At 35.2% G+C, this 27107-nt stretch overlaps 1 protein-coding gene across 1 annotated transcript in view; it reads right to left on the bottom strand.

Moving 5' to 3' along the window:
* The window catches only part of cntnap1 (contactin associated protein 1), a 40974-nt gene extending 20270 nt beyond the window's left edge, over positions 1–20704 (bottom strand). Inside the window, exons 1-8 of the mRNA XM_048196146.1 lie at positions 20117–20704; positions 7529–7630; positions 6649–6842; positions 6216–6369; positions 5285–5488; positions 1119–1303; positions 299–451; positions 1–140 (exon numbers count right to left, since the gene is read on the bottom strand). The exon at positions 1–140 is cut by the window's left edge and continues 122 nt beyond it. Coding sequence (XP_048052103.1) covers positions 1–140; positions 299–451; positions 1119–1303; positions 5285–5488; positions 6216–6369; positions 6649–6842; positions 7529–7630; positions 20117–20180 — 1196 coding nt within the window. The 5' untranslated portion in view covers positions 20181–20704. The remainder of the gene's footprint in view (positions 141–298; positions 452–1118; positions 1304–5284; positions 5489–6215; positions 6370–6648; positions 6843–7528; positions 7631–20116) is intronic.
* Between the last annotated feature and the right edge of the window lie 6403 nt (positions 20705–27107).

Here is a 27107-nt window from a genome sequence, read left to right on the forward strand (position 1 = left end):
GTGTAGTCCCATGAGCGGAACTTAAACTTTACCGCTAGACGGTTCTTCCGGAAGAACCCAGGCAGCTGCAGGTAATTGTTGGGCCCTGCAAAGGTCATGGGCTTCCAGAGGAGGTCACGGCAGGTATAATGCATCTTTTTCTGAAAAAGGACAGATGAGAATATGGAAATATGCAAATAATATCTAAAATATTTTGCAATACAATGGACATCCAAATGAGATATCATATGTGATTATAAGTTCATCCAACATTACACACTTGCTTTAGGTTGTGTGAGTTTAGGAAAACTCTACATACCTTTTTAGGAGCTAGTCGAATTTCAGGCTCCTGGTACTGTGTCTTGTAGATGACATTAATTCCATTGATAAAGACATTCTCCATGCAGCCACGGAAGTTAACCTTACCAGGCAGGTGGGGCGTGTCTTTCTCAATCACACCGCCAACATAAATCTAAAGAGAAATGGATAATTGTTATGATCAGGATGCAGGAAACATTCACCAATGGCATGGGTTTGGGGTGGGACTATCTGATTGTCTGATCAATGGCAGACAGGAGTAGTGTTTGTGATGCCTGCTTAATTACTTAACAGTGATTCACAAGTTCACACTTATAAATAATCAGATAGAGTAAAAGTATGCGTATTTGGCGTGCTGTCCGAGGAGAGGGCTCCGAGCTCTGTATTTGGCCCGAACCCAGAGTACTCCCCCCGGCTGTGATAGGAACCCGCCAAGAGTGAGGAGTCGGGGTGGATGAGGGATGCTGAAAACTGTCGAGGAACATAGGTGTCGGCTGCGTATATATATATATATATATATATATATATATATATATATATATATATATATAAGCCTATATATATATATAAGCCTCCTCTCTTGCTGATTGGATAGAACATTTGAACGTGTTGCTTCCAAACTTTGTTAATACAACATAATTTATTTTACTCCATTTGGTGATACTAATGGCACAGAAATTACACTCTTCACTTTTAACAGAGTCACTGATTATTTTTCTATTTAATTCTTTGTTCTGTAAAAAAGTGAGTTATATGTAATTTATCAGTGAAGAGTGATACAGTGTGCATTTACAGTTCATGCGTTTGATCCAACATGTCACCTGTTTGTCCAGATCAAGGTACTTGAACTCTCCGTTAAGGACAGCAGTCTCAGTCTGTCCATCCAGGGTAAAGTTAACCTCTCGGCCGTAACGCTTGATGGTGACGTAGTGCCAGTGCTGTGTGTCCAGCAGGTTTCCCAGCATCATTGTGGTCATCCCATTGGTGTTATGGACTGTGCTGCTCCCTTAAATAGATCATGAATACATGTCCTCGTGATTATAAATAGAATGTTAGACAGATAGAATGATAGATACAACAATAGATAGAACGTTAGAATGATAGATAGATAGATGGAACGATATATGGAACAATGGAACGATAGATAGATAGATAGATAGATAGATAGAATGACAGAATGATAGATAAAATGTTAGATAGAACGATAGATAGATAGATAGATAGATAGATAGATAGATAGAATGACAGATAGAACGATAGAACGATAGAACGATAGATAGATAGAACGATAGAACGATAGATAGATAGATAGATAGATAGATAGATAGATAGATAAAATGTTAGATAGATAGATAGATAGATAGAATGACAGAATGACAGAAATTGTAAAATGTTAGATAGAACGATAGATAGATAGATAGATAGATAGATAGATAGATAGATAGATAGATAGATAGATAGATAGATAGATAGATAGATAGATAGAATGACAGAATGGTAGATAGAACGATAGATAGATAGATAGATAGAATGACAGAATGGTAGATAGATAGATAGATAGATAGATAGATAGATAGATAGATAGATAGATAGATAGATAGATAGATAGATAGATAGATAGATAGATAGATAGATAGATAGATAGAACGGTAAAATGTTAGATAGAACGATAGATAGATAGATAGATAGATAGATAGATAGATAGATAGATAGATAGATAGATAGATAGATAGATAGATAGATAGATAGATAAATAGAATGACAGAATGATAGAACGGTAAAATGTTAGATAGATAGATAGATAGATAGATAGATAGATAGATAGATAGATAGATAGATAGATAGATAGATAGATAGATAGATAGATAGATAGAATGACAGAACGATAGATAGATAGATAGATAGATAGATAGATAGATAGATAGATAGATAGATAGATAGATAGATAGATAGATAGATAGATAGATAGATAGATAGATAGATAGATAGATAGATAGATAGATAGATAGATAGATAGATAGATAGATAGATAGATAGATAGATAGATAGATAGATAGATAGAATAGACAATAGATAGATAGATAGATAGATAGATAGATAGATAGATAGATAGATAGATAGATAGATAGATAGATAGATAGATAGATAGATAGATAGATAGAACGATAAAATGTTAGATAGAACGATAGAACGATAGATAGATAGAACGATAGATAGATAGATAGATAGATAGATAGATAGATAGATAGATAGATAGATAGATAGATAGATAGATAGATAGATAGATAGATAGATAGATAGATAAATAGAATGACAGAATGATAGAACGGTAAAATGTAGATAGATAGATAGATAGATAGATAGATAGATAGATAGATAGATAGATAGATAGATAGATAGATAAATAGATAGATAGATAGATAGATAGATAGATAGAATGATAGAACGGTAAAATGTAGATAGATAGAACGATAGATAGAACGGTAAAATGTTAGATAGATAGATAGATAGATAGATAGATAGATAGATAGATAGATAGATAGATAGATAGATAGATAGATAGATAGATAGATAGATAGATAGACAGAATGATAGATAGATAGATAGATAGATAGATAGATAGATAGATAGATAGATAGATAGATAGATAGATAGATAGATAGATAGATAGATAGATAGATAGATAGATAGATAGATAGATAGATAGATAGATAGATAGATAGATAGATAGATAGATAGATAGATAGATAGAATGATAGAACGGTAAAATGTTAGATAGAACGATAGAACAATAAAACAATAGATAGATAGATAGATAGATAGATAGATAGATAGATAGATAGATAGATAGATAGATAGATAGATAGATAGATAGAACGATAGAACGATAGATAGATAGAACGATAAAATGTTAGATAGAACGATAGAACGATAGATAGATAGAACGATAGATAGATAGAACGATAGATAGATAGATAGAACGATAGAACGATAGATAGATAGATAGATAGATAGATAGATAGATAGATAGATAGATAGATAGATAGATAGATAGATAGATAGATAGATAGATAGATAGAATGACAGAATGATAGAACGGTAAAATGTTAGATAGATAGATAGAACGATAGATAGATAGATAGATAGATAGATAGATAGATAGATAGATAGATAGATAGATAGATAGATAGATAGATAGATAGATAGATAGAATGATAGAACGGTAAAATGTTAGATAGAACGATAGATAGAACGATAGATAGATAGATAGATAGATAGATAGATAGATAGATAGATAGATAGACAGAAGGATAGATAGATAGATAGATAGATAGATAGATAGATAGATAGATAGATAGATAGATAGATAGATAGATAGATAGATAGAATGATAGAACGGTAAAATGTTAGATAGAACGATAGAACAATAAAACAATAGATAGATAGATAGATAGATAGATAGATAGATAGATAGATAGATAGATAGATAGATAGATAGATAGATAGAACGGTAAAATGTTAGATAGAACGATAGATAGATAGATAGATAGATAGATAGATAGATAGATAGATAGATAGATAAATAGAATGACAGAATGATAGAACGGTAAAATGTTAGATAGATAGATAGATAGATAGATAGATAGATAGATAGATAGATAGAATGACAGAATGATAGATAGATAGATAGATAGATAGATAGATAGATAGATAGATAGATAGATAGAACGGTAAAATGTTAGATAGAACGATAGATAGATAGATAGATAGATAGATAGATAGATAGATAGATAGATAGATAGATAGATAGATAGATAGATAGATAGATAGATAGATAGAATGACAGAATGATAGAACGGTAAAATGTTAGATAGATAGATAGAACGATAGATAGATAGATAGATAGATAGATAGATAGATAGATAGATAGATAGATAGATAGATAGATAGATAGATAGATAGATAGATAGATAGAATGATAGAACGGTAAAATGTTAGATAGAACGATAGATAGAACGATAGATAGATAGATAGATAGATAGATAGATAGATAGATAGATAGATAGATAGATAGATAGATAGATAGATAGATAGATAGACAGAAGGATAGATAGATAGATAGATAGATAGATAGATAGATAGATAGATAGATAGATAGATAGATAGAATGATAGAACGGTAAAATGTTAGATAGAACGATAGAACAATAAAACAATAGATAGATAGATAGATAGATAGATAGATAGATAGATAGATAGATAGATAGATAGATAGAACGATAGAACGATAGATAGATAGAACGATAAAATGTTAGATAGAACGATAGAACGATAGATAGATAGAACGATAGATAGATAGAACGATAGATAGATAGATAGAACGATAGAACGATAGATAGATAGATAGATAGATAGATAGATAGATAGATAGATAGATAGATAGATAGATAGATAGATAGATAGATAGAATGACAGAATGATAGAACGGTAAAATGTTAGATAGATAGATAGAACGATAGATAGATAGATAGATAGATAGATAGATAGATAGATAGATAGATAGATAGATAGATAGATAGATAGATAGATAGATAGATAGATAGATAGAATGATAGAACGGTAAAATGTTAGATAGAACGATAGATAGATAGATAGATAGATAGATAGATAGATAGATAGATAGATAGATAGATAGATAGATAGATAGATAGAATGATAGAACGGTAAAATGTTAGATAGAACGATAGAACAATAAAACAATAGATAGATAGATAGATAGATAGATAGATAGATAGATAGATAGATAGATAGATAGAACGATAGAACGATAGATAGATAGAACGATAAAATGTTAGATAGAACGATAGAACGATAGATAGATAGAACGATAGATAGATAGAACGATAGATAGATAGATAGAACGATAGAACGATAGATAGATAGATAGAATGATAGATACAACAATAGATAGATCTTGTCATCATTACCCAGGCTGATGTGTAAGTAGAGGCGTCCAGTCTTTAGTTCCAGAGTGACAGAGTCTCCCTGCAGACCCTCACTGTGCAGGAGAGTACCATCCTTCTCCAAGGTCTTAAAATTCAAAGCGTAGTGGTCCTGAAGTGTCCTCATCCTGCCTCGTGGGAATGAGTATGCCACCATGTCATCCCCCTCAAACTGCATCACATATGAATCTGTTAAGGTCAAAGGTCAAGAGTATGGAGAGGATTGTTAAAAACTGTATTACAAAATTCTATTTATGTTAGAAACCAAACACAAAATATACAAGCAGAACAGAAGAAGTTGACTTTGGCCTACATTGATGCCCAGGTCATCAAAGGGTACACATTGCTTCTTTTCTTGCACAAATCAGCACATTACAGTGTTCATAGTTACTGAATTTACACATCCATTTTACAGGCAGTGTGTGTGTGTGCTTGATGTTGTATCTGAAAAAAGTATTGGTATTTTTTGCAATGTATTAACATTTGAATGATGGCAAACTGCAAAAATATATTTTATACACAGTACTTTTCTCTTGATTTTCAGTATTAATATTTAAAAATCCTTGAAACAAGATAAGTACTTGAGAAGAAAAATGATATATTAAGTCTTGCAGTATGAAAAAATAACTTTCACTTCACTTAGAGGGAAAATGTTCCTTGTTGTAAACATTAACCTCACTTTTTTATTTTTTTTCTGAAAACAACTTATCGCAAGCCAATTTCCTTCTCAAGTACATGTAGGCCGTTGGGATATATTTACTGGAAAACAAGACAAAAATACTGATTAAAAAATGAATTTCCGCTGTGCAACTCAAAGGACCGTTTCACATTACAAGGCACTGAGGAGATTTTCTGTATCATGATATGCTAAAGTTCTTGGCAGCTGATAAAACTCAAACAGTCATGTGCCGGTTACCGTAAGGACAGCCGTAGAGCTCTACGCGAAGGCCAATTTTGCCTCCGCTCTCAGTATTCCAGCCCATGGGATAGATGCGCAGATGTTTGGCAGTGAACGCATAATGAAAGACGTTCCTCTTCACCTGGTAGTAATTCCAGTTGCCAGGCAACGTCTGAGAGACACAAAAATCTGATATTAAAGGCTCTGTGAACGTTACACACCATTTAACAAATCAACAACTTCTCTCGCCTACACCTAATCCTACATCAAAAATGTATTTATAAATGATTGAACTCTAAATTCTGATTGAATGAGTCATGTCCAAGGTCAAATTAGATAAAAACGCCTGTTCTGAACCACTGCTTTAAACCAAACATCAGGACTTGATCAGCACATATTATACTTTTTGGTGGGCTTTCCAAACACTAATAAACCATAGATAACTTGTTACCATGTTTCCTCCTTTCATGACATATGGAGTCCATGTGTCGAATCGATCCCCGTACAGCAGCATGTATTTGGTGATCCAGTCATAAGAGTTGAAGGTACCCTGAGTAGCAATGGCCATGATACGATACTTCCTCCCCAAGTCAATCTGCATCCATGGCTGCCTGTCCCGAGGGGAAGGAGACCAGCCGCTGCTCCCTATATCATCACACACACACTTTTGAAAATTCAGCTGATAAAATATATGCATGTAGATTCAGATTTCTTGTCATGGGCTAGTCAGTAGTCCTACATATTTTGGTCATATGTAAAATGACAGATCTTGTCATAAAAATCCAAGTAATCTACTTTTCTTTTCTTTTTTTTGCTCTGGGGGAAAATTGAGAGAAATTCCTGAAAGATTTGTAATATTTTTTGAAGGAACATGCCTTTTGTGTTTTTTCACTTCAAATAAAGTCTTACAATTATTATTATTAAAATTATTAATATTTTCTCTCCACCAAGGTAAACAAAATAAAATAAAACAAAATAATAACATTTTGATAATTTAACACTAGATGACAATATACACAATACTGGATCTTAAAAAACTTTAAAAAGTGCAGCATTCAATTTCGTTTCAATTGAACAAAGTGATCTTGTGACATTTACATATTATTTCTCATATTATTATTGACTTTTTTTTATTCATGGCTCAATGATATCACATAGTAGTTACATCCATTTTTGTTCACAAAAAAGCAAAGCTTTTTGTTTCAAAAGGGGCAGATGTATCGGCTAAATCAAAGATGGGAATAGGAGGATAATATTCTTTCTCATTACTATTCTCAGCCAGACCTATTCAAAATGCAAAGTGCAACACATACCTCTTGACTAGCACTTACCATACAGTTTGGCAAAGTGTGCAGAGTAAAAAAAGTTATATCTGGAAGAAGCATGGAAAGAGGACGCATAGAGAGGAGAAATCAGCGGATCTAAGCATGGCCCTGAACAGAGATAAAGAAAAAGAAAAAGAGAATTACAGAGAATATTTAATGACAAAAGCATTTCATAAAAGTATTATGAATGCATTATGAATACATTTTCATAAAAGCAAGATGACATTTATTTTTTTTTTACTTTTGACACAAGATTTATTTTGCAGTTTATTACAAACAGGATAACACAAGGAAACTTATTTACATAAATTACCTGAAATAAATACTTTTAATTACTGTTATTATGTATAATATTTCCAACCAAAATTGCAGCTTTTAAAGTTAAATTATATAAATATAAATTATATAATTAAAAAAAAAATATATATATATATATATATAATATATATATATATATATATATATATATATATATATATATATATATATATATATATAAATTGTCCTTTAAAGGTACACTAGTGTAGCTACTTCTCTCTGTTTATGTATATGACTGGGCTTCTCCGCAGTGGCTGCCGTCCCGCCCGGTCTAGAATATTCCAAATATAAACACTTATAGGCATACTGTAGTGAATCAGGATAAGACAAAACACGGTTTGGAAGATGGATTCATAATGTTCTCGCTCATTGTATAAATTTTGGAAAAAAAAAACAAAAAAAGTTACATAGTGTACCTTTAACTAGTATATGATATATACATACAGTATTCAATTCATCCAGTTCAGTTCATCTAGAATCACCACAAATGCATTAAAACCCATCATGAGAACTAAGTGTCTGTGGTTTTAAATATCCATTTTTCCAAAGTGAAAATATTATTTACTGGAACTTCCATTGGTCAACATAAAAGACTGCTGTGGCTGTTCTAGCTGAGATTATTACTAGGCCGAATGAACAGCAATAACATTTGACACTGTGCTAAAAAATTTAATCTACCATGGCAAAGCAAACAACAAAACTTATACATCTGTCAGAGAAAATGACAGTATGTTCAGATCTTATACTTTATCAAACAATACCAAACAAAACCAGGCTCTACAGGCCCACTTTGTGTGTTAATGTTGTTTGAGTCTCATTTGCACAATAAGCATATGAACGGATCATGTGTGAAATGAGCGTTACAGTTTAATTATATTCAATAATGTGTGTGTGTCATAGTGGATAGATGGGACACAATATAAATCAGGCACATTTAGCAAGTCTTGCCATGGCATTTCATCAGTACCTCTGTTACACAAATCCCTGCTTCAATTAGACCTGGCAACATTTCAGCCTAATCTAAATGGCAGAGTCAGATAAACCCACCTCAATCTCACCCTCTCAACAGAGCTCTAATAAAGCCATCTGCCCAAATGGCATCACATCCACCTCACTTCTCTAACTACAGCCGACACACAAACCAACAAGAGTAAGAGGAGAGGAAATTGGTGAAAATCAACCAAGAGAATTGGTCTTCAAAGAACATAAGTGCTATATCCTCCACTCAAAATATAGTATTCCTCTAAATTTATAATTATTCATGTATCAGATGATTTTATCCAAAGGAAATATATGAGTGTAGTAGTTTATAAGGAGAAAATTCAATGCAAAGTATTATGGTTGATCAGAAGCTTCTACGAGCAAATTGTAGACAGTAGAATAATATTTTTAAGGGGTTCATTTCAGAAATAGTTATGGTTATGAAGATACTGCCTACAGCAGAGAGATAAATGCCTACAGCAGAGCTGTGTCTTCGGGAGTTTCTTATTTCTTTTTTTTTTGTTTTGAAGATAGTGAAGGACTAAATTGATAGAATGGAGTTGGAACAGAGAGTGTGAAGGATCTGGAAAGTGACTTTGTACATTGCTGTGATACCATAAAAAGCTCTCTAGCAGATCCTTTTTTATGAAGAGTGTTCGCAAAGAAGGGTTATGGTCCTATGAGGCCTATATGTGTTTAAGAAAGCAGATATCTTAACTGTGATATAAAATCACTGAATTTTTACTTTATATCTTAAAATGATAGCTTGCTTCATAAGCAAGCAGCTGAGTTTTTGTAGATATTGATTGTTAGATGCAATATCCAATATTATAAATTACATCACACATACAGTATATTTAATTTAAAAAATCACAATTACATTGCATTAATGACAACAACAATGGCCTTACAAATGTTCCAAGAACTTTCATAGATCTTATAAATCCAACATTGGGGATGTCATCAAAAGAATGGTTCATAATGCAAATAAACTAAATAAAGTCTTAAATCCCCAGTTTCACAGACAAGGCTTTAGTCCCAGACTAAAATGCATGTTTGAGCTTTTTTAACTGAAAGAAAATTGTACTGACATTTCTTAAAATATGTCAGTGTCATTGTTTTGTCTCTTGATGCACATCAGTAATGTTTTTTTAGTGAACGTTTATAAAAGTTACTTAAATGACTAATTTAACTAAGGCCTAATCCTAGCTTAGTCTAAGCCCTTTCTGTGAAACCAGGCCAAAATCTTATAATGTAAAGAGTTTTCTTTTTGGGGGTAAGGTTAATGATTGAGTAAGTTATATTTTTAGTATTTATAATTAGCTTTCTTTAAGAACAACAGAAGTCCACTATGTTATGTTCTCAAATAATTGTATTTCTCAATTAAATATGATCATATCCTGTAGCTACCACAAAGAGACTGCAGGAGTCAGACTGCTTAACACTGCAGAGGTTATTAGTATTCTCACCACTGCACTGCCAGTGAGGAAACAGAGGGGAAAAAGAAACCGCCTGATGGAGAGAGAGAGAGAGAGATGGAGAGAGATAGAGATAGAGAGATAAAGAGAGAGAGATATGGAGAGAAAAAGCAAGGAATGTAAAAGAATACTGCATGAGTCATCTAGTTCATTCTCAAGTGATTTCAATTCCCATCTGATTCACAGTCCTCTGCTCAGTCCTCTTTTAGCCTTTGACTAGCCGGATTCACCAAGCCATGAACTTCATTATGAAAGTCTTCTGAAAGAAATGGCTTGTGGTGGAAACAGGTCATTGTGATTTTGCCAAGTAAGACATGTTCCTGGATCAACATCTTCTGCTGATCCTGGAACAACATTCCTGTCCAAAGTCCTAACCCCTAACCCTAAACCTATTTCTACCCATAAATTATTACTAAAATCAGAGGGAAATGATTGATAACTATTGTAGAAGCCCCTAACCCTGGTTGTAAGCCTAAATTTCACATAAACTGAAAAAATCCCTCAATTCTAATTGGTTGATTGGAATGTTGTTCGAGGATCAACAAGGATGTTGATCCAGGAACATGTTCTACTTGGTGAAAACATGTTCACCGGTGGGAATGTCCTGTGAGTGTATGTTTGTGTGTAAGATGTCTGGGTAATATCTTTGTGGCCTTGATTTGTGGTTGGTAAAGTTAAAACAATCATTCATGCTGTTGAATCAGTTTAACACTCTGGGGTCGGCGGTCACGCCGGCGTGATCACCGCGTTTTTTTTCTAACCAGTGTGAAAGAGACTCAAAATACTCTGTCAGTGTTGCACATACAATTAAGAGTTATACACCATTTTAATCTGTGGAATATTTTCTTTTATTTGTGTACACTCAGAGTAAAAACAAAATGTTGTGCTTTTTGTAAAATAAAGAAAACTAACATGATGCGTGATCTCTCATCTCCCTCTGAACAAAGTCCAATCTGATAGTTCTCAGAAAATGAACTGTAACTTAGTGAATACTAATCACAAAAAAATTATACTTGTGTCTAAAGAAACGTTGAAATGTCAGGTTTTAAATCGTGTAAATCATGTCGAAAACAAACCTTCTGTGTTTATGTAATCTGTATGAAAAGCGAGCCATGTCAGAAGTCCTTGATTCAGCTCATTATCCGCTAATGCGGCCACGCCCACGGAGGGAGCGCTATTCAGACGCAAATTCAGTCAATACATGCATACATCGTCTCAATCGTGTATTTATTGTCTTGAAAAATGTTTTGAATAGCCATAGTTAGCGATCTCTGGCCTCTGTTAGTTCAGTTATTTCCTGGATTGCCTATTCTTCTTTAGCATTGGCATTTGTGGACTAAAAGTGCACAGAGCGCCCTCCGGCTGCAAGTATGAATTGTAAACACAGTATCCAGCGTTCACAGTGACGACAATAAATAATGAATAAATACTCCTCTGTATAGAAAATTGACATAAACATGAGAATCCATCAATATTTCTCCAAATGTGCATGCTTTTAAGCTAAAAGCCTACATGAAATGCCATAGAGGTAACATAACTGTTCAGACACTTTGTATCATAGAAATGCATTATATTTTAATAATAGAATACCATTATTTTAAATTGTAATAATATTTCACAGTATTGCTGTTTTTTCTGTATGTTTGATTTACATTATGATGAGCTTGAGACATGATCAACAGAGGGTTTTTTCACAGCCTACCTGACTGAAAGGCCTCATTATTTATGCAGGTCATTAGAGCTCTTTATCTGATTCTTTTGTCTTCTCAGGTGAGAATCACCCATTATTCATGATTATTCACGCCTCCACGCATACTGTGTTTCTTGACCAAAGAAAATTTAAATCTCTCTATTGTTTTATATGAAGGAGTAGGAATGATAATTTTTACATAATTTTGAAGCAAAAACTCTAGTCTACAACCTCCAATACCCAGAAGTCTTGTGAACACAGATTTAATATATATTTTTTGGCTTTATTTCAGTGACTTAAGTTTTTTGTTTTTTCAATAACCACGCATAAACGTTATTCCTTCAAAAATACAAACATGTACATACATGTTCCATATTATTGTAGCCTAGTTTGTGCTGAATACAGTGTAATGACACTTTTTCCATTAATATGTTTATGAACAACTGAAAAAAGCACAAATGTCAGGGGATGTCAAAACTTCTCCAGGCCCCAAATCAGCCTCAGGGTTAAGATTACCACAGATTAAAGTTAGGGTTAGGGTTAGACATTGACAAAACAACACTATGATCAGCAGCCACTTTATTAGGTACACCTCACTAGTACTGGGTTGGCCCCCCTTTTGCATTCAGAACTGCCTTAATTCTTCATGGCATAGATTCAAAAAGGTGCTAGAAACATTTCAAACAAAGAGATTTTGGTCCAAATTGACATGACAGCATCACACAGTTGCTGCAGATATGTCGGCTGCATATCCATGATGTGAATCTCCCGTTCCACCACATCCCAAAGGTGCTCTATTGGATTGACATCTGTGGAGGCCAGTTGAGTATAGTGAACTCATTGTCATTTTCAAGAAACCAGTTTGAGATGATTTGAGCTTTGTGACATGGAGCGTTATCATGCTTGGAAGTAGCTATCAGAAGATAGTACACTGTGGTCATAAAGGGATGGACGTGGTCAGCAACAGTACTGGCTATGGTGTTTAAATGATGCTCAAAGGCCCAAAGAAAATATTCCCGACACCATTACACCACCATCAGCAGCCTGAACCATTGATACAAGGCAGAATCCATGCTGTTTACACCAAATTCTGACTCTACCATTTGAATACTTGGTTATAACAAGTGGTTAGTTACTTTTGCCTTTCTATTAGCTCAAACCAGTCTGGCAATTTTCCTCTGACCTCTGGCATCAAGAAAACATTTTTACCCACAGAACTGCCCCTCACTGGATATTTTCTCTTTTTCGACCATTCTCAGTAAACACTACTGTAGAGATGGTACTGTAGAGAAAATCCCAGTAGATCAGCAGTTTCTGAAATACTCAGACCAGCCCATCTGGCACAAACAACCATGCCACATTCAAAGTCACCTTTCTTCCACATTCTGATGCTCAGTTTGAACTTCAGCAGATCGTCTTGACCATGTCTACATGCCTAAAGGTATTGAGTTGCTGCCATTTGATTGGATATTAGATATTTGCGTTAACGAGCAGTTGAATGGGTGTACACTCTAAAAAATGCTGGGTTAAAAACAACCCAAGTTGGGTTGAAAATGGACAAACCCAGCGATTGGGTTGTTTTAACCCAGCGGTTGGGTTAAATGTTTGCCCAACCTGCTGGGTAGTTTTATTTAAACCAACTATTGTTTAAAAATTGCTATATGGCTAGCTTAAAATGAACCCAAAATAGTTGGGAAATTAAAAACCAGATGCAATTAGAGGCAACAATAATAGACAAAAGGTGAATGTTTATTAATAAGCTTTAATATTTTATTAATATAAATTTAATAGTTTATTAATATACATTTATTAATAAGCAATTTAATAAATGTTTATTGTTTAATAATTATTCATTGAACATTAATAAATGTTCATTTCCAACATACTTTGGGTTAATTTTAATTAAGAAATACAGTAATTTTTAAACAATAGTTGGTTTAAATAAAACTACCCAACAGGTTGGGCAAACATTTAAGCCTACCGCTGGGTTAAAACAACCCAATTGTTGGATTTGTCCATTTTCAACCCAACTTGGGTTGTTTTTAACCCAGCATTTTTAGAGTGTACCTTATAAAGTGGCCAATGAGTATTTATGTACAGATTCCTATATATATCTATAAGAATCTGTACATCATTAATGAGTATTTAAATGGATTTGCTAATTAAGCATCTTATTAACATATGTAAATACATGAACATGGTACTATAAGCATAAGCTTAAAGATTCAGGTAACACGAGGTCCATGCTCAGTCTCTCGAACAATTAAAGCCCAAAAGGGGTCCTTGGCCTGAAAAGGGTTGAAGACCCTTATCCAATGTTCCCTCTAAGCTGCGCGCGTGCGCGGCCGCGCACTTCTGATGCCGCGACCGCGCAGAAAGAATAATTGCCGCGCAGAGGACAAAAATCATGTGTGGGAAAATCGGGGAAAATCCATTCGATTGTAGTTTAAATGAGAAATAAGTGCAGTGCTCTGGTCAACCGCTATAGAGTTATTGTCGCTATAGAGTTAGAACCGGTTTACAGGTTTCATAGAAAGAGAACGATGTGAGCGTGTTTGAGCAGCCGCGGGCCTGAGCCAAATCAGTCGCGGTAAGAATTCTGTCATGTTTGCGGAGTAAATACTTCAATACGAGAGAGGCAACGCGAAATGAAAAGAAATGTGAAATAAAACGTCATGTTTTAATGAAAAGTAGCGGAAATAACGGATGATGGGCACAGAATGAACAAAACTCTGAGACATTTACAACTACACCCACCACAGGTGAAGCGTGCAACCTCAAAATACATCAGTGATATACCTCCGTTTAAATAGATTATTGTGTGTGATGGTGGTGTGGGTTTCAGGGATGTTTAGACAACTATAAAAGAGTTAACGTTAATTTTTCTTAAAAATATTTAAATATTTCTTAAATATTTTTCTTAATATATTCATATTATAATATATTAAAACAAAATGAAGCATTTAAACTGATATAATACTGTATATCAGTTTAAATCCTTCAAGATTATAATATATTTTATTATAATGTAAGCCTAATAAAAAAATGATCTCACAAGGGGATTGTTTAGAGCTCCTTGCCACTAAAAATCTTGAAACCTCCTGGTATATAAAATCTGAGAAATTCATAAGCAATAAACATGTAATTTTGATGGTTTAACACTGTCTGTTGCTAATAATTTACAAAACCATACCATAATGTGTACAAAAACACATTATGGTTGTCCCAAACCATCAGTGTAACTGCTTATATTATTATAAAGAATTTAACTTTCCTTTTTAAATGATATTTTAAATAGAATTTCTTGGTAAAGACTGGTACAGTTAACAAAGCAATGTGAAAACATCTCAAGTAACCTAAAATGTGCTTAATTTAGTGACTGAACTGCTTGTTTTCAAAAATATGATTTAATATATCACTAAGTTAAACCAAGGGTCAAATAAAATAGAAATGGCACATTAAAAAGTTAGTTGCATGATAAAACCTTTTTTTTGCGTGTGTGTGTTTACGTTCATTGTACAGGTCTGATATAAAGAATGTTTTTGCTCGGGTGGCCAAAATGTGCGCTCAACATAGAAAAGTTTTGCTCAGCGAGAAAAAAAATTAGAGAGAACATTGCCCTTGTCTAAGATTAGCCTCACTTCCATATTCTCCCATAAGCAACAGCTGCAGTGCAATATTCTGATTCACATTAGGCAGATAAATGAATCGATTGAATGTCACCCAGCCTCATCAATCTTTGTAAAGTATAAGCTGCAGAGATTGTCTGTCCCTTTTTACCAGCTCTAAGATAGCAGCTGTGCAGAGCAGAGAGGAGTGCCTGCCCTGAAGGAGAAGCATTACAGTTATTAAAGCACTCAGTGCAGAAGAGCTGCAGGGAAAAATGGGAATAAACAATGAAAGGGTCATGAAGATGTATGCAGAGACTTGCAAACGCACCCGTGCAAAACCTAAAATAAAAGCTCTCCTCCAAAGCCTACCAATGAGCAGCCTCTCATTCAAGCCATCTTAGATTTTTTTTTTTTTTTGTACATTCTGGGATTGTCTATGGAAGCTTGTTTATAAAAAATGAAAAGATAATTGTGACTTTTTCTCACAATTGCAAGTTTACATCTCACATTCTCACAATGACTTTTCTCAGAATTGTAAGATATAAACTCGTAATTTCTGAGTTATGTTGACATGCATTCTCTGTAGAGAATAATACAAATACAAATGAATTGAATTGAGTTATAAAGTTGAATTGAAAATTGAATGAATAATGAATAAATGAATTGAACTGAAAAAAGACTTTTTTTCTCAGAATTGTGAGTTTATATATTGCAATTCTGAGAAAAAAAATCATATTCCACTTTCATACTATTCTGCTTTACAATCTGGCTAAAACAAGAGGTGTGTCCCAATTTGCGTATTTGCACTATCCTATGCCAAAAAGTAGTGGCCAAAAAGTAAAGATGAAATTCTGGTAGCATCAATGAGAAATGCATATAAACATCAGTTGTCACTGTATATCTCGCAATAATATGTCTTTGTAAGATAATATTTAAGAGCTTAGTATTATGATCAAAGCTCTGTAGCTTTTTATTGTAGGGGAAATAATGCAATTCAACAATGATGATTGAGAGATGTACAAATAAACGTTCCTTAAACACCTGATATATCATATTTGATGCTCACAATTTAAAGGAACACTCCACTTTTTTTTAAAATAGGCTAATTTTCCAACTCCCCTAGAGTTAAACAGTTGAGTTTTACCATTTTTGTATCCATTCAGCCGATCTCCGGGTCTGGCGGTACCACTTTTAGCATAGCTATTATATAGCTATTATAAAGCCACGAGAATATTTTTGGTGTGCCAAAAAAAACAAAATAACGACTTATATAGTGATGGCCGATTTCAAAACACTGCTTCAGGAAGCATCGGAGCACAAATGAATCAGTGTTTCGAATCATGATTCGGATCGCGCGTCAAACTGCCAACGGCTGATATCATGTGACTTTGGCGCTCCGAACAGTTGATTCGACACGCTGATTCATAACGCTCCGATGCTTCCTGAAGCAGTGTTTTGAAATCGGCCATCACTAAATAAGTCGTTATTTTGCTTTTTTTGGCGCTCCAAAAATATTCTCGTCGCTTTATAATATTAATATTGAGCTACTGTGCTCACATGAACTGATTTAAATATGTTTTTAGTACATTAATGGATCTTGAGAGAGGAAATGTCATTGCTCCCTATGGAGGCCTCACTGAGCCATCGGATTTCAACTAAAATATCTTAATTTGTGTTCTGAAGATTAACGAAGGTCTTACGGGTTTGGAACGGCATGAATTTTCATTTTTGGGTGAACTAACTCTTTAACATGAAAAAAAAGATGTATGGATAATTAAATAAACCCGCAGTCCAGTAAGTGTTCATCTTGAAATATTACTAACAATATAAGAGTTAATTTTATATTTACTTATAAAAATCATTAAAGATTTCACAGCAAAAAGACGTGACCTAAAAGGGGACATTTTTAAACATTTATACTAAAGGGCCTTTCACTTGCTAAAAAAATTATAAACTATCAATCAGACAACAGAAGGCATGTAGTAGATTGTGTACAAGTTATGTTGATGTAGATTAAGGGCCTTAGAAATTTGTGCATCAAATATGTAACAGTTGATTTTGGGTTACTTGTGAAATATTAAGCACTTCATGCACTTAACTGTTGCAGCTTTCCTTTTGTACTGAAAGGTGAGGGGCTATCAGCTTTAGATGCCGGATGTCAAAATAACCTTTAAATAATTTAACCTTTAATAAACTGTATACAATAAATGGTTGCGTACACAGTGCACACAATGAAGATGTCTTATGAGGCATCAAAATTTAAGATGGCTACCTTTTGGAACATTCTTCATTTTGGATCTTACCAATAATGCCTTTAAAATGTTGCTTCTGTGGGCACCTACTAGGTTTTGGAACAGAACAAAGAGTGCAAAATTAAATTCTCACTTTCCCACGTTAGCCTTTAGCCATCCATCTCTTGCTCTCTCTCACTCAATCTGTGCTCACAAAGTGATGTTTCCAATTTTTGCAAAACACCTTGCTGAAATGTTAAACCCTCTAATTTCACAACCATTTACTTTTTGTCCAGTGCTTCCAAAGCCCTTGATTGCTTTCCACTCACAGAACCCTTGGTTGCTTTCCACTCACAGATAAGGGAAAACATATGAAGGAGCATCTTTGAACAGCCCCCCCCCCCTTCTCTCTCGACACATGTGTTGAATTACAGGCACTCCCCCAGTCTCTGCAGGCTGACACAGCACTTCTGCTCTAGGAGAACTGAGTGCATATCATGTGAGCTATCTTTCATCACTGTAAGGAGGCTGCGGTACACATGGGTCTAGACTAAGACTGCTGGTTTGGATTAATCTCTTTGGGTTGGTTAGGATTTGAACTATCAACCAGGTGGAGAGGCTGTGTTTAGCATTTTTAGCATGGACGAATGCAGAATAGAGGGTCACATTGGTATAAATTATTCAGAACAGGACTGGCAGCACAGTAGGTGGCTGTCTTTGAATGAAACAAAAAGATAATCTCAAAAAGAACTTCAAAATACTGAGCCAATCCAATATGCCACAGCATGTCTGTCTACAGTCTAAAAATACACACAAGCATCTTCTCTGAATCTTTCACACCTAGCTCAACAGGATCTAATATGTAACAGACAGACAAGGCATCTTAAATCTCAATAAAAATGGCATTTTCAAACTACTTTTCTGTATCGTCAGAGCACCCATTTTCATTTCAGATAGCTTCCACTCCCTCCCAAAGATTTATGCCAAATGAATTCTTACAGCAAGAGTGCTGTGTTCATGTGTCTCATTTCTCTCCTCAGAGTTTGCTGGATTATCCTCTGTACACAATACATCATACATCAACTCTCTTTGTTGTCAAAGAATTTATAGTGAAGTGGAAGCCTAGAAAACCCCCTCATTTGGGATTTCACAAAACCTCATTGTTTCAAGATACAATGTGCTGAATGAATGAATGGTTTCAATATAACACTGTTTTGAAAAACCATCACTAGTTACTATTAGCAGATTTAGAATAGAGCTCACTCTTATTCATATAAATTGAAATATCCAGACATGACCTAAATATATTTTAGTTAACAGAACTTTTGCAGACATAAAAAACTCAATTTAAAAAAAATACATATATATATAATTTATTTATTATTTAACTAAAACATAATGTGCATAAAATATTTGAGATCAAAATTGTACCTTGAATTACAGAATGATTCATATGCACACTGTCAGAAGCAAATTTTTAATACCATGGCACACAATCAGATTATTTTAAGAAGATTTAGAATAAAATATTACAAGCTTTCTTGCAGCACTTGCTTAGTGGATATTTATTAAATTGTATAGAATAAGAATATCGATTTCGTTACGATATAATTTGTATCATTTTGATGGTTTGCAGATTGCATTACTGTCTTAAAGGTAACCTTACGTGAGAATTCGCATGCAGTGTTCTACGTCATATGAATTTGGGAGTTCGGTGAGTTAATGCGCCCGCCCTCTGTCTCCGCATAGGGCTGCTCCCACAAGCAACTTCACGGGAATAGGATTTTTTCACCACGCCATTTCAAATACACCGACAATCTCAACTTTTCACCCGTAAGACACTCAAAACACGGCTAAATCTGCAAATAGATGCGTTCAGCAGTCTCTGTTTAACAGCAGGAGAGTGTGTCCTTCCCGCGTGTCCCCTGCGCAAGACGCACCTTTCCAAGCAGAAACTTGCCCAAGTGAGCGCGCGGAAACACTGCAATGCAGAAAGAGCCCATAGACACAGGCAGAGTCGCGAGCCCGGACTCAGGACTACATTAGCGCTTTACTTTCAGCCCAAACCCTCTAGACTGAATACTGTAAATATAGATTAACAAAAATATTTAAGAATTTCGCGCTTATTTAAAACAATACAAGCATATAAATATCGCAATTTTGAGATCAAAATAATTATGTCATAGCTTTACTGATGCACTTGTTATGATACAGAATAACAGTCACCTATATGGCAAATAAGAAACATTGTATTTGCATTACATCTTGCATGCAGTTTCACTTACGTGACGAGCAATGCTGAAAGGCGAGAAAGAGTAAAAGGCTTGGGGCAAGAATTTTGATATCCATCCTCTCTGGGAGACGGAGTCGAATTTAGATGAGTAAATCAAATGTTATCCTCTCCTCGTCACCGAACAGTACAGCATCGTTTAGCCGTCCTTTCGGCCAACTTTAACTCTCTCGGCCGGGATGGCGATAGATTCGCTCGCTAGAGGCGCGCGCACGCGAGATAGCGGTGCTGATGCTGCGTTTTGGCGGGAGCGCGCATACTTTCATTAAACGAAATTCTTTAAACTTGGAAAGTGGTGACAATCTGGTTGAAATAAATACATAAACTCTCTTTTATTTGATATAGAGGGAGAGTGGAGTCGTATGGTTTGGGTAGACAGTGGACAGCCATGACTTTAGTGTCCGGGTTCGCAGTGAGGGAGGGGGCGCAAGATGAGAACAGAAAAAAAAGTTTTAGACTCATGCAGTTCGTCATAGTGATGGAAATCCGAATCATTTCCGCGAATCGGTTCTTCTGAACAGCCGGTTAAAATGATTCTTATACGCAGTGACGCGCTCACGTTGTCCTTGACATCCTGATGTTGAGCAGGCACATACTGAATTGCAGTTCACTTATTAACAAAAACTAATTTATTTTTATTAATAAGCATGTTTTAATGTCATGTATCCCAGTTCAGTTTGTTGCAGACTTGATGCATCATTTAAAACTTAAATATAATTCTTAATTTTTTATTAAAAATAACTTTATACCCAATTAGCAAAATACTCGGTTCACTCCAAATGCTCAAATCAACTTATTCATTGGTTATCAGGTCTTTACGACAAGATGGTTGAATAAACTGGTTAAGTTGTTAAGTTGATGATCACTGTGAGATGGACATGCTGTTTGAAAGAGATTGTTCTCGATTCAGTCAGTTCAGAACAGTAAAATTATCATTAGATGCTGGATTCAGCAAGTGAGTTGTCAATTTGAGAACTGGTGTGTCTGATTAATTCGTTCACTATCCAGACATCGCTCACTATGAAGCACTGCAACATGCAATGTTTCAATTTATCTATTTGTGTCATGTGAGAAATATAATAGTTCAGCCAAGTTGTCCCTTACACCAATGCAGAGATCTAACATTATTACAGTCTGCATTTCTGGTTTGCCCAGAGACCACGAGCTCATTAGTAAAATAAACCCAACTGGATTCAATCAGATTGGTTTGTGGGGGTTGTACAAGGTGGGTGGAAAAGCCGGATTTATGTTGGAAAAGGCGTTCTCTCCATGATTCTGTGATATAAAAAGGCTTTGGGATTAAGAAGTGGGTTTGTAGGACAGCAGCTGAGCAGGGGGGAGAAGGGGCATATACAGGGTCAGAGAGGGATTTGCAGTGTTTCTAATCAAATCAGATTGGAGTTTTATCAAAGTCCCTCCCTGTTCTTACAATCATCTTACACACATCAATACACATTCATAAATATGAATATGCACTGGGAAGAAATTTGCAGTGTTAAGATGTCTTATTATTTAAGAAAGATCACTAGTTCAAGCCACAATTGCTCCACTTTTGAGGAAAATGTACATGATTTGTGACAATACATTAGTTATCTGGTCATCTGGGTGGGCAGAAGAAAGGTGAAAAGCATTTAAATCATGACAATTCTTTTAGCATGGTAATGAATATGGCAATGTTAATGTATTTGGTCTTGACGGATTAGATATACTACACTGCTGCTGTTGATTATTGCTGCTGCTGCAGAGCAAGTATGGACTTGCTAGATACAGAGACATGCTCTTGTAAGCAATTAAGATATGCTGCTGCATGAATAGACATAAATAGAGCAAATCCTTTAGAAGATCTAGACAGGTGGAGCTGGGGGAGGTAGAGGTTTTCAGAGGAACTCTGATAGCTCACTGCATATACTCTCTGATATACTCTACAGCAAACATTGAACCAGATTTAAAGACCCCCCTGTGGTGAAAAACAAGTTTTTAATGTTGTTTATATGTCTATGTGGTGTTTTTAATGTGCTTTAAGACAAACCATGCAAATTCATAAGTCAACACCATTGCTGAGTATTTTCTGTTTAAAACCCCAGTGAAAAAAAGACAGTCTCAAACACACGGTTTGAAATCGCTGGTGTCTGTGACGTCACAGACGACCTTGTAACCAATCAAGACAACGTGCCAGTGGACTTTAGCATATCAACTATGACTGTTCTTAAGCAGGAGAGTCTCGAGAGAAGCCAAGTTATCCCGGTATGTTCCCCGCTAGAAATTTTACGTTCCCAGAACATTCTCAGAACATCCACTAGTATTAAGGACGTTGTCTAGTAACATTCCCAGAATGTTCAGGGACGGTCACGATGTGGAGTTTTTTTAAGGTTTGGGGGACATTATTTGGTGGACCTTCAGGGAACATTCAGGACGTTCTGGGAATGTATAGGGGACTATTACTATATGACGTTCTGTTAACTTTGTAACTTTCTTGCACGACCATAAAATAACCAAAATAGAACATCCCTCTAAACTCATATTGGGAACGTTATTAAATGACCAACAGAGGACCATGTGGCAACGTTCAGTTAATGTCCCAAATATTCTCTTTGTAACATTCTTATGTGACCATAAAATTAACCAAATTGGAATGTCCCCCTAAAATCACATAAGGAACCTTGAACTGCAGCACTTTCACTTTTAGAGAACTTTTAGGCAAAGTTGCGCAAGGTCCCGAGAACGTTGCCTTCTACGTGGGTTTTCTGTTCATATGAAAAAATATTAGTTGTTCTAAGAGATATAAGACATATTTGTAAGAATATGATTATTAGAAGGCAGCTGTCTGACTCAGAGATGAATAACGGGAGCATGGTTTTCTAACATTAGAACACATTATTAGCTGTTTGATAACATAGTCAAGCAAAAGGCTAAACATATTAATTACTGTTATGTGTCTGGCAGAACCGTCACAAGGGATGTTTCAAGTGGGCAAGCGCATAGGGCCTTGTGCCAAAGTAAAGTGACAGCTGACTTGAAGAAAAAATCCAATAAAGTTAATGTTTTTGTCCTTCGAAATATTTTAATACTATAAAACATAGCTAAAACAATACTGCTCTGTCCGTGTGCGTGTGACCGTGATTCATGTGCATATGTCAGTCAGTGTGGCATCACACGTCAAGTTCTGAGAGAGCTTTATTCAGTCCATTTTAAATTCTGATTTTGGAATGGGTCAAACATATTACCTGAGAAGTTCAAATAAATCTGCTAGAAATCTGCACTCATTCAAGAATGTGCATTTATTGCATTGACAGAGATGCACAAAGGGTTTACAAAAATGTTTAATAAGCCTTATAGCCTAACTATTACGCACCTTTCGGACCATCAGTGAGAGCAACGGTACCACAGAACGAGTGTAGCTCTATCTCTAGACGTTTTAAACGTTTTTAAATCTGAAAACTCCAAAAAGCAACAAAATTGTCAGACATCCATTTAGCACATATTCACAGAGGAAAACAACTGAAAAACAGCGCTGGTTGTTCTCTCGATACTGTCTGTTTTACTGAGAAATCGCAGTGAGAGAGCAGTCCAAATGAATGCATGTGGATTCAAACCGTTTTATAAAGGTGTTTTACCAATTTATAATTTAGAACACAATTTAAGTGTCAAAAATATGTGAGCAGTTGAGTTACACAGCTGTTAAAACTTTTTTCTTAAATATGCTCGTCACTACAGCAACAGTAGACTCTGAGCTGGCTTGAGTGGAAGTGGGCTAATTTGCATATTCATAGAACCGTGTATATTAAATGAGTTACATTCAAGCTGTTTTAAAGGTGCCATCGAACGTTTTTTTAAAAGATGTAATATAAGTCTAAGGTGTCCCCTGAATGTGTCTGTGAAGTTTCAGCTCAAAATACCCCATAGATTTTTTTTAATTCATTTTTTTAACTGCCTATTTTGGGGCATCATTAGAAATGTGCCGATTCAGGCTGCGGCCCCTTTAAATCCTCACGCTCCCTGCCTATGGAGCTCGCGCTTGCCTTAAACAGTGCATAAACAAAGTTTACACTGCTAATATAACAACAAAGTGTTCGTCATGCATGCATGCGTCGGATTATGTAAGTATAGTATTTATTTGGATGTTTACATTTGATTCTGAATGAATTTGAGGCTGTGATCCTTTGCTAAAGCTAACATTACACACTGTTGGAGAGATTTATAAAGAATAAAGTTGCGTTTATGAATTATACAGACCGCAAGTGTGTAATAATGAAAATAATGACGGCTCTTGTCTCCGTGAATACAGTAAGAACGATGGTAACTTTAACCACATTTAACAGTACGTTAGCAACATGCTAACAAAACATTTAGAAAGACAATTTACAAATATCACTAAAAATATCATGTAATCATGGATCATGTCAGTTATTATTGCTCCATCTGCCATTTTTCGCTATTGTCCTTGCTTGCTTACCTAGTCTGATGATTCAGCTGTGCACATCCAGACGTTAATACTGGCTGCACTTGTCTAATGCCTTGAACATGAGCTGGCATATGCAAATATTGGGGGTGTACATATTAATGATCCTGACTGTTGCGTAACAGTCGGTGTTATGTTGAGATTCACCTGTTCTTCAGAGGTCTTTTAAACAAATGAGATTTATATAAGAAGGAGGAAACAATGGAGTTTGAGACTCACTGTATGTCATTTCCATGTACTGAACTCTTGTTATTAAACTATGCCAAGGTAAATTCAATTTTTGAATCTAGGGCACCTTTAAGGCATGATCAAAGATGAGTTTTAAGGGATAAAATAATTGACTACAAGGGGACTTTAAATGTTGAGCAAGCTCACTGGATGCAGGATCAACAGAGGCTAATAAGCTTGTGCCATGCAGTAATGATGTGATTGCTTGCAGACTGCATGTAAAGGACCTATCAGCCTATGCCCTCTTGAGTTTCACAGTAGACAACATATCTTCATAATTGTCACAATATGTTCAGTTAGTTTCTGTTTTCATGGACTTTTAGTTTGTATTTCATTAGTTCCTGTGTTCCTTTGTTTGATTTTCATGCCTTTCTTTTGTTTCTATGATTACAGATGATTATGAGTTTGTCTGGTTCAGCTGTGTTTGATTATTACCTCATTTGTTGTATACTTAAGTTCCTGCATTTCCTCAATTCAGTGTTCGGTCACATTTGCATTTGGAGTGTTTGCTGCTGTCTATTGTATTATTTACCTGCGGATTATTATTAAATATTCATGTTGGAACTTCATTCTGCTTCATCTTCAGTCTGTGCGTACACTCGTGATAGATGACCGAAACACAAGTGAATTTATCTGATTGGTTTGCTCTGGTGACTCAAATGAGCCACAACTTTTTTGATTTCACTGAGAGTTTTTGCCATCTTGCCATCACCTGCCCTTTTGATGATGAGACCCTTAAGTCATTGTTCTGGATTGGGGCAAACTACCACCATGCAGTAGACCTCCAAGACACCACAAGACTTTACTGGAGGGAAGCTGACAAGTATCTGGAGATGGAACACAGTCTGGAACACAGTCAGACCCAGATCCCAATAATCCTTTAACGGATTTGAAAATATAAACTGATAATGTGTTATGTGTATGCCAGGTTAAAGAGATGCGTTTTTAGTCTAGATTTAAACTGACAGAGTGTGTCTGCTTCCCAAACAATGCTAGGAAGATTGTTCCAGAGTTTAGATGCCAAATAGGAGAAGGATCTACCACCTGCGGTTGATTTTGATATTCTAGGTATTATCAGCTTGCCTGAATTCTGAGATCGCAATAGACGTGAAGGACTATAATGCTTTAAGAGCTCGCTCAGGTACTGGGGAGCTAAACCATTTAGTGCTTTGTAAGTAATTAGCAAGATTTTAAAATCTATACTGTACAATGTTTAACAGGAAGCCAATGCAGTATTGACAGAACTGGGCTAATATGGTCATACTTCTTAGTTCTAGTAAGAACTCTAGCTGCTGCATTTTGTACGAGCTGTAGTTATTTATCAGGCGAGCAGAACAACCAGCAAGTAAAGCGTTACAGTAATCTAGCCTTGAGGTCATGAATGCATGAACTAACTGTTCTGCATTTTTCATTGAGAGCATATGTCGTAGTTTAGATATATTTTTAAGATGGAAGAATGCGGTTTTACAGATGCTAGTAACATGGCCTTCAAATGAAAGATTGGTATCAAAGAGCACACCCAGGTTCCTAACTGACGACGAAGACTTAACAGAGCAGCCATCAAGTGTTAGACAGTATTCTAGGTTACTGCGTGAAGAAGTTTTTGGTCCAAAAATTAGAATCTCTGTTTTTTCTGAATTTAGTAGTAGGAAATTACTGGTCATCCAATTTTTTATATCAGCTATTCATTCCGTTAATTTTTTGAATTGGTAAGTATCTTCAGGGCGTAAATAAATATAGAGCTGAGTATCATCAGCGTAACAGTGAAAACTAACGCCATGCTTCCTAATGATATCTCCTAAGGGTAGCATGTACAGAGTGAAAAGCAACGGTCCTAGTACTGAGCCTTGCGGTACTCCATATTTAACTTGTGATTGATATGACATTTCTTCATTTACTACTACAAACTGATAACGGTCAGATAAGTATGATTTGAACCATGCCAATGCAATTCCACTAATGCCAACATAATTTTCGAGTCTATTTAAAAGAATATTGTGATCAATAGTGTCAAATGCAGCACTAAGATCCAATAACACTAATAGAGAGATACAACCATGATCTGATGATAAGAGCAAATCATTAGTAACTCTGACGAGAGCAGTCTCAGTACTATGGTATGGTCTAAATCCTGACTCGAAATCCTCACAGATACTATTTCTTTCTAAAAAGGAACATAGTTGTGATGAAACTGCCTATTCTAGTATTTTTGACAGAAAAGTGAGATTTGAAATCGGCCTGTAATTGACTAATTCTCTAGGATCAAGTTGTGTTTTTTTAATAAGAGGTTTAATAATAG

This window comes from Megalobrama amblycephala, linkage group LG1, assembly GCF_018812025.1.
Source record: "Megalobrama amblycephala isolate DHTTF-2021 linkage group LG1, ASM1881202v1, whole genome shotgun sequence".
In the NCBI taxonomy this organism is placed as follows: domain Eukaryota; kingdom Metazoa; phylum Chordata; class Actinopteri; order Cypriniformes; family Xenocyprididae; genus Megalobrama; species Megalobrama amblycephala.